At 36.7% G+C, this 13,259-nt stretch overlaps 1 protein-coding gene across 1 annotated transcript in view; it reads right to left on the reverse strand.

The window, feature by feature from the left end:
* Positions 1-5,191: 5,191 nt before the first annotated feature.
* The window catches only part of LOC134220781 (phospholipase A1-like), a 31,737-nt gene continuing 23,669 nt past the window's right edge, over positions 5,192-13,259 (reverse strand). Inside the window, exon 3 of the mRNA XM_062699882.1 lies at positions 5,192-5,965. Coding sequence (XP_062555866.1) covers positions 5,236-5,965 — 730 coding nt within the window. The 3' untranslated portion in view covers positions 5,192-5,235. The remainder of the gene's footprint in view (positions 5,966-13,259) is intronic.

A 13,259-nucleotide genomic window follows, 5' to 3' on the forward strand; every position in this document is an offset into this window, starting at 1 on the left:
TTGTTTGCAATATTGCCGATTTACGTCAAATATTGTATACATTTAGGCTATATTTCATGTGGAATTACGCTAATAATGACGTTCCATTTATGTGCATGATTTTTAGCGTAAATTTCAGTGGATTTTTCTATCTGTGCAGTCACTGCCATCTTGCTTCCATCCTCTCCCTCCTTACGATGAGGATGGGCGTGTCCAGTAGCAGTAATCCTTATGCTTTTGTTGTCTTTGCCTTTTCTTGATTCCTGATAGCATTCTAGATATGGATTTCAAAAATGAAACACTAGTTTGCAAACTACGAATTATACCGTAACAATGCTAATGCAACTTGTAGCTCTATACCCGGTTCAGAACTTCATACAAAAGTCACTATTTGGTCACTTTTTCTGCAATTGAAAGTCACTCTTTGGCAGTCTTCAAGGTGCAGCCCCGCGCAGATGTTTATCCATGCTGCCGCACTCGAATGAACATTCGCTTCGGGCTCGAACGTGCACTCGTAAAAATGAACATGAACACGAGCGCAGGTTGGATGCTCATGTTTTGCACCGCGCTCACAGCGGCGCTCGAACATTGATGTTTTCAGCGCGGCTGTGAGCGCCGCTTTGAGCACGGTACAAAACATTGGTTCCAATCCACAGACATTGGTTTGAGCTTAGCTTATCATTTTGGTATGTGATTTTGATGTTCATATCAAACATTAGTTTTATAGAATTGAATTTCATTGGTTCTATGATAAGTAAAAGTAAAAAGAAAATTATGTTAACTTCTGCGATAAACTGAACATTTGTTTATTGATGCACGGTTTGGTTTGTCAAAACTTCAACGTCTTGTATAGCATAAAAGAAAGCGATTTTAAAGTACTTCCTTTTCAGCTGATAGTATTTTTCAGTCATATTTTAAATAACCATCATTATTTGAGGAATTTCTTATATATTTTCAGTGAGAAACTAATTTTGATATCTGGGCAGTTGACGCCTAGAGCAGTACAGCAGTTTAAAATCGATCTATTCAATTGTTTCATACTGCTGAGGTATTGGCTTTTTGATGTTGCATGAAAGAGAAGCAGAAAGATGCTATTCAAAAAAATGGGCCAGAAAGCATACGAAGAAATTTTAAAAACTCTTCCCGAAAATTCAAAAATCAATTTATTTATAAACGGTTAGCAGTTTGGAGTTGGACTTTTCTAATTCTGTGTATCAAGTGTGATAAAACAAAATAAAATAAAAAATCAAAATTGTATGTTCATTGTACAGTATAAAAAAGTCCAACCCCGCACTGCAATGACTTTTTAATTAAACTACTTTTAGAGTTCCAAATTTAATGTGGTTGCTTTCTTGTGTCATATTTTTAAATATTATCTTTCTCCTTCTTCTTCGACATCGAAAAAGGTGAAAATTTCGATATATATATATATATATATATATATATATATATATATATATATAAGATTTTATGCGTTTCATTCATCTCCCCGATTGAGTTTAATAGTTTTAATAACATAAATAATAATATTATGTGTATCTTTGCTAACACACTTATTTTTTTTATGTGAAAGTGAGTTAGTTCCAAGCTTCGGTTTATTTTCTACAATCTTTAATAAATAATACATAACCGCTCTCCACATACTAAGGGATTTACAACCGAGAGAAGAATCATAAAGAAAAAAAACACCAAGGCTTCCATATAGACCAGTTTTTAGAAAGTAGTTTTCAAATGCTCATGATATGAATAATAAATCTTAAATATTCTGTACAGTGAGATTTAGGTTTGCGCATACTTCTACTCATTTCTATCAAGGTCAGATGCACACATTTGAAAAATATTCAAGGAATGAAATCTTGCATATCGTTTAACATAGAGCAATAAAATATTGTATATTTTACTTATATCGTAAAACTAGTCGACCCGGCAGACGTTGTCCTGCATAGTAGGCGAAAATGCGCGTTGTGAACTGTCTATACGAAAATTCCATACGAATCTTAATTTTAGTTTTTCACTATTCATTCAACCCTACTCGTAATTTTCGCATGAGAAAATATCATATAAACCCGTCGGAAACGATAACGAACATATCTGCTGAAGAAATGGAGAAAATCCATCCAGCCGTTTTCGAGTTATGCGGATACGAACACAGACCATTTCATTTTTATTATATAGAAGATAATCAATGCTGCCATGTTTATCTACAAATGCTGAAACTATATCTTGTCATCTACAAACTCTGAATCAAGGCCCCAATAAAGGCATCCTGCTCCGAATCGTTTTTTGCCTTCAACCTCAACTATATATGCAGCATATGAAACGTGCCGCACTGCCGCATAATCGTGATGCTTCACTCTCGGCCCACAGCCTCAGTTTACAGCAGCCTAAGCACACAGTCTGAGCACACAGCATGCTCCATGAGCACACAGCCTGAACACGCAGCCCAAGTTTTGAGCTTGAGCTCGAGCCTGAGCTGAACCGCACCGCGTTCATTTTTTGCACCCATGTTCAATGTTGACGGTGAACATGAGCTTGAAAGAGAGCGCGCGCTCAGGATGAACATGCACTGGTAAAAACTGCACACAAGCTCAGCGCCGCTCATGTTTTCGTGAAGACTGCTCTTTGGTCACTTTTTCATCATCGTTGGTCACTAAAGTCACTATTTTGAACGGCATTCATCGCTACCAGCCCTGCGTTTATAATCTTAAGTTTCAATGAAATTGGCGAATTGCTGGAGAGTGTCCGAGTCCATTGAAAGATAACGGCGCTATTAAAGTTCGAAATCATCCCATTCAGCGTAACGCTCTCGATTTCTAAAACTTTTAATGACACCCAATAAAAGATATTTTAGTTACTAGATAAAGATTGTCGCTGTCGTCGCTGTCCGGAACATCTTTTGCTGGCGAGGATAGGGGAGCTAAATGTCAAAGAAGGAAAATCCATGCGATTTGACAGGTATGTACCACACATGTTTCGGACAGCAGAACAAAGGGAACCGAAGCGACAATCTTTATCTAGTAACTAAAATATGTTTGCACCCAATACAGTAAAAAAGACGTAAGTCCTACGTCAAAACTGCTAGAACGCTGCTGGTTGGTTTTTGAAATAAATATATGCGTTTTCAAAACTCTTATATATTAACACTTTCTGGATATTGTAAATATCGTTGAAAGAAAGTAAATATCGTTGAAATAATAATAAATAATATAAATAAAAATAAATAAAATAAATAAATAATAAATAAAAAAATAAATAAATAAATAAATAAATAAATAAATAAATAAACATAAATAAATAAATAAATAAAATAATTATACATTAATCTAGCTAAAATTAGATTTACTCCGCCTTTTATGATATCGCAGCTACATGAGAAGTTCGCTATATGGCGCTTGTCAATGTCATGTCAAAAAAAATTAGGAGAACTGGGAATGATTGAAAGCATAATTCTACACTTCAAAACTCCATGGCAACTTAGCTTAGCTTGGTTTTTATACTGCCACAATCGGTTTTTGCAGGTTGAAAATCATTTTCATGAATTATGTAAGCCAATCATGCTTAATAAAATCATTAAAACTGAATTTAAACTTTAGCCTGGATGTATATCCTTCTACTTGATGTCAAAAACTTAAATTCTTGAAATATCCACCAAAATGTTGTTGAGTTTTAATAGATTAGAAAATATTTACGGTTTGAGGGTTTACTAAAACTTTAATATCTCAGTTCTGTTAGAATATTTTTTTTATCTGTTTTCACGAAAACTTTTTTTTTTATTTATATAAACTTAAAAAAAAAATACTTTTTGAATAATTAGAAAAAAATATTTTACGAACCCGAGGTGATTTTCTGCGAAAATTATCAAAAAAGTTTCCTTTTTGAGTTATTTAAATTGTTCTAGAGGTCATGTAATTGCATAATACCAACCGTATTACCATGTAGGATACTCATTATGGTCCACAGAAAAGCAAAAAAATAATAACCGATCGAAAAAGTGATTTGAATGTGGCGAATATAGCATTATAGGGTATCTGTTCCGTTATTAAAAACATGCTCCTATATCAATAACATTCGCAAAACAGCCAATTTAGGCTCAATTTCTCCCGTGTTTTGTTTTTGGCCGGTGTGCTCACTGCTGAAAAAAATCACAAAAATGAGAAACAAAACAATTTGCGCACCAATTCTTTGTTTTCGAATGGTATTGATTTGGGTACATGGTATGAATTCAAGGAGCAGTTCCCCTATGACATTAAGGGCCAATTTCTTCACCTTCGCTTAACTCAGCGGGGCTTACCCATACGCTTAAATCAAGTTTAAGCTCTAAGCGAAGGTGAAGAAATCGGCCCTAAGTGCAAAAATCAGTTTTTTTGGGTTGTTCTACTGAAATGCTCAAGATGCGATTGTCTTTCATATAAGGCTTAAGCACCATGACTTATCGAACATAGTGTTTTTTGGAACACCCTACTAAGCATGTTATGCCTAAAGTATTTTGCATAATATTTTTTGGTATTATTTTTTGGCACTTTTCCTCTTATGCAAGGCTAATCCATACCAATTTCTGATATCGAGGTCGTCGCAGCTGCCCGGGAAGAACCCACGACGATTACGACCTTTTGCAGTACTACATAGTGCATACTGCTAGGCAGGCACCACAACTCGCAGATGGGTTGAGAAGGGATCGTCAAGCCCTTGCACATAGTGCCTGCTGTCCACGAAATACCATTATACTATTACTAAATCTAATTTAAACAATTTTTTACAGTATTTGCTGATATTACTAAGTTCCATAATAATGAGCAAAAATAATGCACCTTTTATGAAAGAAAATCCGAACAAACACCGCTACGTTGATTAATCAGTTTTTAAAAAAATATTTTTATAACTTCCCCTAATGGTTTGGAGTGAATCATAATTTAAAATAAATTCATCAATTATATGAAATTGATAAAACTCTTTTCAATTGATTGATCTCGTAATACAGTGGGTTTTCCCTTCGCTTGTGTACATTAGATAACATCGTCTAGCATATTAGATAACATTTGCTGCTTGACACGCGAGAATATCAGTACCCCTTGAAGACATTCACATGATGTCACTCATCTGTCTGCTAACTCGTGTCATTGCAACTTTCAACACGCGTTGTTACATCTGAGCTGCTTTGGGTGAAATATGTGATATCATGCTTTATGTAACCTTGGAGAACATGATGCGTCAATAAAAAAAAAAAAATTTATTGGTACATTCCTTACTCATTGCCTATCAATAGTTGAAACCTAAAGCGTAAGGAGAATCGACGGCCGTGATAACAACATAAATTCCTTTCTCATTTTGAAGTCGAGCAGGATCACCGCCCAGCAGTCCCTGCTGTTTGAGATTGTAGCACTTTTTCGTTTTCAGTTCGTTGTAATCATCACAGCGAGCACCCCAGAAGCCTTTACAATCCTTCGACAGGGACTCCATAAAGTATTCGATAGACCGTCCGTGGCTGCAGGATTCTGTTGTGCATCCAGGCTGCTTCTTGCCATAATTGAGATAAAAGTCAACGCGACCGATGGGGTGAGGATATCCGGAAAATTGCGTACTGGTGTGGATAACCTCGACGTACTCGGCGTCGTCCGGACTAAGTCGGCTGTCCGGTTCGTCCTCGAAGAAGTTGATCGATGCTGGGTCCAATCCGAAAATTGCTTTTAGCCTACCTACGCTCACCAGTCGACCGGCGTTTCCGGCTATGTGTGCGCCCAAGCTGTGTCCGATCAAGTAGATTCCGTCCATCGTTGTCATTCCGGAGCGAACCATCCGATTAATCAAATCAGCTACAACATGTCCCACGGCCAGAGTGTACTGAGAGGACCGTAGATAAGCTTCGCCTGCTCCCTTGTTCCAGTCTACACCTATGATGTTGTACTGACCGTTGCTGGCCAGATAGGCATCCTTAACGCCACGAATCGCAAGCGATGTGATGTTGTTCATCCACCCGTGTATGACGATACTGGAAAAGATATAAAAATATTTTTAAAATACAGTTTTATATACGTGTGGTGCGCTGTTCCCAAAGAGCTACCAGCTACTCATTAGGCGTTTTGCCTCATGAGTTTTCTGGCAACGAAATATCACCACTTTTTTAAAATGTGATTATTATCAATATGATTGATGATTTCCACAATTTTTAAAGGCATCAGCTAGCTATAATGTTTGACTGTTGCATGATGTAAAAATGCCCATGAAAATCGTTACAGTTAAGACATTAAAGCAGTCTTTGCTTAGCTAGGGCGTATTGCCCCTCCTTCCCATAATACCCGGCATATAGGCAATTAACTTTGATTGAACAGATAAAAGATCAACATTTTTTTTATGTATGGGTTATACGACTTCGTTAGTAGATGGGAATAACTAGCGCGGGAGGGAAAAGTTCATTTTCAGTGCAAAACGTGAACAAACGAGCATAAATTTCATACAAAAATCCAAGATGGATGAGTTGGGGATATTGACAAGTAAGAACACCCCCCAATCCCCAATAAAAGCATCCTGTAAAGGATGTTATATCTTTGTCTTACTTGAGTCACTTGGTAACAATGAAGGACATAGTGGGGCTGGAAATAATATGGACACCCTAAGGAATCGCGCCATTTTTACAAGGAAAACGTGGTAATATTGGGAACCTAAACCTTCTTCTTCTTCTTCTTATTGGCATTACATCCCCACACTGGGACAGAGCCGCCTCGCAGCTTAGTGTTCATTAAGCACTTCCACAGTTATTAACTGCGAGGTTTCTAAGCCAGGTTACCATTTATGCATTCGTATATCATGAGGCTAACACGATGATACTTTTATGCCCAGGAAAGTCGAGACAATTTCCAATCCGAAAATTGCCTAGACCGGCACCGGGAATCGAACCCAGCCACCCTCAGCATGGCCTTGCTTTGTAGCCGCGCGTCTTACCGCACGGCTAAGGAGGGCCCCCTAACCTAAGGGGAACCTAAACCACTTATGTTAATTCTAAATAGAAGCTCTACGATGTGTTGAAGTCAATTTAATGGAAAACAATCGGATTTTGTGATTTTTTTTTGACAATGAAAATCAGGATGAAAAAATCTCGGTTTAAAAGTATGCGGGTGAAATGGACACGGTGTGTGGGTAAAATGTTAAGAAATTAAGCCTAAAACAGTAAATTTTGTTGATGAATTGTATGCAAAGGTTAAGCATCTATAAAATGTGCCTCTTGAAATAAAAATTATTGAATAATAATTAATATATTGGTAGCTTACAATAATTTTACCTAAAAAACATGTTACATCAATAAAAACCACTTAAAAATGTCATTGGTCTGATCAAAACTCAGAAATTCGTATATCCTTATGAATGCTTGGTGTTTTCGGAGGTAAAAAATACAAACTTTTCAAAATAAAATTTCGGTGAAAAAAATGTATGTATGTACTTCATATGGCCCATACGACCATGTCCGTTTTTCTTAAAAAATCTCAAAAAATCGAAGTTCGAGATAAATCATCAATTCAACCCGTACACAATCTTTGAACACACTAAGTTTGAGATCCTCGAGGATCATACGGATTAGTTTTGTCGATACCTGTTTTAAAAGCTTAAATACTGCACATCAAAACTTACATCACCATGGCATTTCAGTCATAGTTTTTGTGAGGTGTATACCAGCCTTATTACATCAGTTTCCTTGCCCTGCTCTATACAACACAAAGTCAATGGCATTCTCCTGACATCACTGTGTGACAAGAGTCGACCATCAGCATGATGATGCTGTCGACGTTGCCGGCCGGCGTTTTCCCGATCATCATTGTGTTGTGAAGTTGAGTGCAAACCAGACGTGTCCTTTGGCCAGCAGATGCATGTGTTTTACGGATTGGAATATTTGAGTATTCACATTGGCGATCCTTCCAGATTAATCTGTATGCAAAACAGTAAGTGAAAGCAAAACAGGTAAGGTGTTTTATTCGACAGCAATTGAGTGATTTGTGAGGTAAAGAAAACCTCTTGCACGGTAATGAAAACCGGCAAAAAAAAATATTTTGAATGGTAAAGAAAACCATTTGTGAGGTAAGGAAAACCTCTTGCACGGTAATGAAAACCGGCAAAAAAAAATATTTCGAATGGTAAAGAAAACCATTTGTGAGGTAAGGAAAACCTCTTGCACGGTAACGAAAACCGGCAAAAAATATTTTTTTTTTTCTGAATGGTAAAGAAAACCATTTGTGAGGTAAAGAAAACCTCTTGCTCGGTAACGAAAACCGGCAAAAAAAATATATTTCGAATGGTAAAGAAAACCATTTGAGAGGTAACGAAAAATGCTTGTACGGTAATGAAAACCGCCAAAAAACGTTTTGAATGGTAAGGAAAACCATTTGTAAGGTAAAGAAAACCGATAAAAAAAGTATTTCCATTAAAAAAGAAAACCATTGGTGAGGTAAAACAACATTTTTAAAAGGTAAAGAAAACCGTTTATGGTTAAGGAAATCTTATGCTAAGTAATGAAAACGGATAAAAAAAGCATTTCAAATTGTAGAAAAAAGGTTAGACGGTAGAAAAATCTTTCGTTCAGCAATAACAAAAGTAATAGCAACACGTAATATGATGAAAAGGTATTGAAAACCACTTTGGAAGACAAACAATAAGATCGACGATTGAAATTGACAAAACAAATATTTTCGTATGTTATTGGATATCTCTAATGAAAGAAATTTTGTGATGAGTGATGAGCCAACCTAGGGATGCAAGTTTCAATAAAAAAATGAAAAAGATTGCGATCGGAGATCGAGCTGATATGCATAAGTAATGAAAACCACCCAAATGAAAACGATTTGAATTGTGCATTTAGTTTGTCACTAATTCCAATGAGCACACTTATGTTCTGCGCATCAGAAGCAGGGTGCTATTTCGTTAAACTAAAGCCCATTTTTAGAAGTATTAGCATAGCACAAAATAGTTGAGGTGTTCTTTATGGCTTGAACATTAATTCATATTTATTTGGAAATTTTTATCCAGATTGCTATTAGAAATCAAAATGGGTGTAGTCCTTGATTTCAACCTAAGACAACTTGAAATGGGGAGGAAATGTTGGTGTAGTACTTACTTAAGCAAAGGTCCCCAAGTCAGCGACATCCTCATAAGTACTACGGAGTTGGATGTTGCGGGAAGTTGGGAAGGTATTCGTTGTGTCAGGATTCCCTAGTAGCTAACAATGTGACCAAGGTAGAGCTTATCTTGCAACACACCGCGTGAAGGAGTATAGCAGCGTTATGGGTAGCTCTCGCTGGATCAATGATAAAGTTATAACGCAGTGTCCAAATTGGAACAGCGCGTCTGTAGTCGAGTCAGCACAACGTTTGTAAATATAGGAATGCTACGCGATTTGTATTAATCCAGGGAGTTTAGTGTGTAGTTTTGTCGATCGAAGACTGCGTGGTTGGCGACGTGCAACCATGAACCGAACTGAATGGAGAAGACTTTTATGTACTGCACAGGCCACTCTGACCTTAGTCTGAGCAAATAAATACTAATTAGTTTGTACTAGTCCTCCCTAGTTAGCTGACTTAGAACAGATAAGATTGAAAATCAAAGGAAAACATGTTCTAATAATAATGATTTGATTTCGAACTCAAAACTTGTTTAATTGGTAGTATCGCAAACAGACGTTTAAGTTCATACATTTGAATTCGATTTTCCTGTGTAAATTTTCAAATCCAAATACATTGGAACTGCACTGCTCGCTAGCGCCGCCTATATAACTTATTGCTACAAATCGATTGATATTTTGGCTTTTGTTTACTTCCTCCGAAATTTTGATTTTCGGAATAGAAATTTATTATGAACGAATGTTGAATGAAACGACATTCGTTTTTTTTTTAATAATCGCAAGAGAACGATTCCGTGTTGAAGAACCATTTTATTTAGAAATATCCAAAATGTATCGCATGGAAGTAAAGTAAAATGAAAAGAAGAATGTTATAAGGTGAAAAATAATTGCAATTTAACTACTCGCATTGAAAAACATAGTTTGGTTTAGTGATTAAGTTCTCTGCGCACCATTGGTTTTTCAGGTTCGATTCGCAAATAAGCGAATAAATAAAAAAAATCTATATGTAAAAAAGACTCTCGAAGTACCTCTGAAGATTTTTATTTTTATCGAATTTTTGGTAGGTCGGTAAAGTAGAACGGCGAAAAATCGCATTTTTTGAACGGCATCAATTGGTATCGATATTTTGAAAAAAAACGTTATAAATTTGTCGTGTTTTAACTTCTGTCTAATTTGAAATTCTTCAGGAAATGGCATCGATCGCTATCGATGTTTGGTAAGAGAATCTTTAAAGATTGATATGAAGAATTTTTAAGAAACTTGAAGAAATGGTTGGTCGGGAAAACAGAAACACTCAACGCAAGGATGTCCCTGCACGGCCGCATTTTTTTTTCTCTCAATGTCAACGCATTGTTTTTTCAATCGACTATTACAAATTACAATGCAATGCAACTAAACGAATAACTTTACTGCAAGTTTATGCCACGATATTGTGAAGAAACTGTGAAGTTGTAGAATATTTGTGAACTGTTACCATATTTGCGGAGCCTTCGCGTTGGTTTTATCTTTTCTGATGCGTGATGCTTGCGATAGTACTTCGAAACCACGAGTCTGAACGGAGGATAGTAGAGTTCTTTTGATTGGAAAACCAACAATGAATCCATCCAAATCAAGTCTTACTTGTCAAAAAGGAATCTACACATAAATAAATTAAACAACCCTTCCGGAGTCATAAAAATATCTCCTGCGCGCTGAGTGAAACGATTGAGCATTTTCGACGGTGTTGTCTGAAAATCAACATCGCTTCGCTCGTGGTCGTGCTTCGTGCAGTTTTATAAAGAGTCCCATTAGCATCAGATTTGATAAAGAAACAAAACAAAATCTGATGAAATCGAAATTTAAAACAAAACCAAATAACGTTAGCTGCCTTGACATGTGGCGCCATCTCTTGGCAATCCGACGCCCATTTTTTTTTTACACAAGTTGGTGAGTTGAACGTCTGTTTACGGTTATGGTCACCGGATATTTTTTTTTCAGATTGATAGTTTTTTTTTTGGAGAAGAAGGAGAATGTGAGGTGTATACCAGCCTTATTACATCAGTTTCCTTGCCCTGCTCTATACAACACAAAGTCAATGGCATTCTCCTGACATCACTGTGTGACAAGAGTCGACCATCAGCATGATGATGCTGTCGACGTTGCCGGCCGGCGTTTTCCCGATCATCATTGTGTTGTGAAGTTGAGTGCAAACCAGACGTGTCCTTTGGCCAGCAGATGCATGTGTTTTACGGATTGGAATATTTGAGTATTCACAGTTTTCATTAAATCTTCAATAAACAGAATAGTTTTCATTATTTGTTGCACTCATAATTTGAATCAATTAACCTTCTGTCTGTGCTCAAAAAAACTTACGTTGTCTGTGCTCTGGGGTCAAATTGACCCCAAATTGAAATTGCTATAAATTTTTTAATGTTTGGCCAATTTTTGATTTATGGGGCTGTTTCGAAAGATAATTTAATCATCTTTCAGGTCCTTACCAAAGATTGACTATTGGTGGGCGGGTACATCGCGGGGAGGGGTTTTAGTGAACAAGGGTATAAAACCAGTGATTTTTCATGATTATTTTACTTATATCTGAAAATCCTTTCCATTTTGAACTGCACCTTTTTTAAAAAGGTTATGCAGGAAGGCAGGTGCTCTGGCATAAGGCGTTGATAAGTTTAGAACTCGGCTGCCAGGTGGTGGTATTCATTATTTTGGACTACTTAAGATATTCCGATATATAGAATTCTCCTCAGTGTAAATATTCTTATCGCACAAATTCAAAAATTGGAAGACGTACTCATTATATTGAGCACCGCTTTGTAGTGCTAGACATCCTGAACAATGTTGCCGAATACAACTTGAGTGTAGGTACGAGGGATCTCAAGCTAAAGCAATATTTCATATATGCAAGAATATTGCAAGTAAGCTAGCGCCGCCTATTTGTAAATTTACTAATTATTTATTCCGTCACATGACAGTCCATTCCCACCAGACGAACTTTATTAAAGACGTCATCGTTACAAATTGCAAATTTGTGCGATAAGAATATTTACAATGAGGAAAATTCCATATATCGGAATTACTTGAGTAGTATAAATTAATGAATTCAAATATACCGCCACCTAGCGAACAAGCGAACAAGCTTTAAACTAATCAATGCTTCATATCAAAGCACAAGCCTTCCTGCATAACCTTTTTGAAAAGGTGCAGTTCAAAATGGATAGGATTTTCAGATATAAGTAAAATAAGCATGAAAAATCACTGTTTTTGTACCCTTTTCACGAAAACACCTCCCCGCGATGTACCCACCCACCTATAGTAAATCTTTGGTAACGACCTGAAAGATGATTAAATTATCTTTCGAAACAGCCCCAAAAATCCAAAATTGGCCAAGTATTAAAAAAGTTATAGCAATTTCAATTTGGGGTCAATTTGACCCCAGAGCACAGACAACGTAAGTTTTTTGAAAAAACTACACTGTAGCGCATATTTTCAAGGTTTTTGAAGTGAATTTGCACCTAGGTGACAGATCTCGGTGAGTTTTACCAAACTACCAAAAATTAAGAGAATCGGTTGAAAATTAAAAAAATGGCAGCCACTCAAAGTGGCCTGGGGTCATATTGACCCCAGAGCACAGACAAAAGGTTAATAAGATCCACTTGATAGAGTGTTAAATTTGTAACGATTTAGCGCAAACGGGACCCCTATTCGTTTTACCCACCGTGTCCGTTTTACCCCCACCTCCCCTATGATGCTTTTCGAAATCGAAACAACCTTTATTCGTTCGAAGCGATAGGGCCGTTTTAAAATCCTTTGTACGGAGTGTATGTTAGGACATGATTTAGTTTTAAATTCACATTGCTTACGTTTATGGCACTTGTGTCTTTCGGCGATGTCACGATACGTTACCGCTTTCCAGTTGTCTCTTGACAGTCCTATCTAATTAAGTATTATTAGGAACAACGTATGAATGTGGTCTTAAACAATAGCTCACCTGTGGAGACGAGCCAGCCTCGGGCTGAAAGTCTCTTTAATAAAGACAGAAAAAAAATAGCTCACGTCGTGATAGCTAGCCGTACTAATGAATGACCTCCTCCTACGTACTATAATGTGAACTGTGTAAGATCTAAATCATGAAAACATTAAGTATTTTTAAACTTTTCAGGAAAGAAATACGTATTTAAATTAATATCAA

The sequence above is a fragment of the Armigeres subalbatus genome, chromosome 3 (genome assembly GCF_024139115.2).
Source record: "Armigeres subalbatus isolate Guangzhou_Male chromosome 3, GZ_Asu_2, whole genome shotgun sequence".
Classification (NCBI taxonomy): domain Eukaryota; kingdom Metazoa; phylum Arthropoda; class Insecta; order Diptera; family Culicidae; genus Armigeres; species Armigeres subalbatus.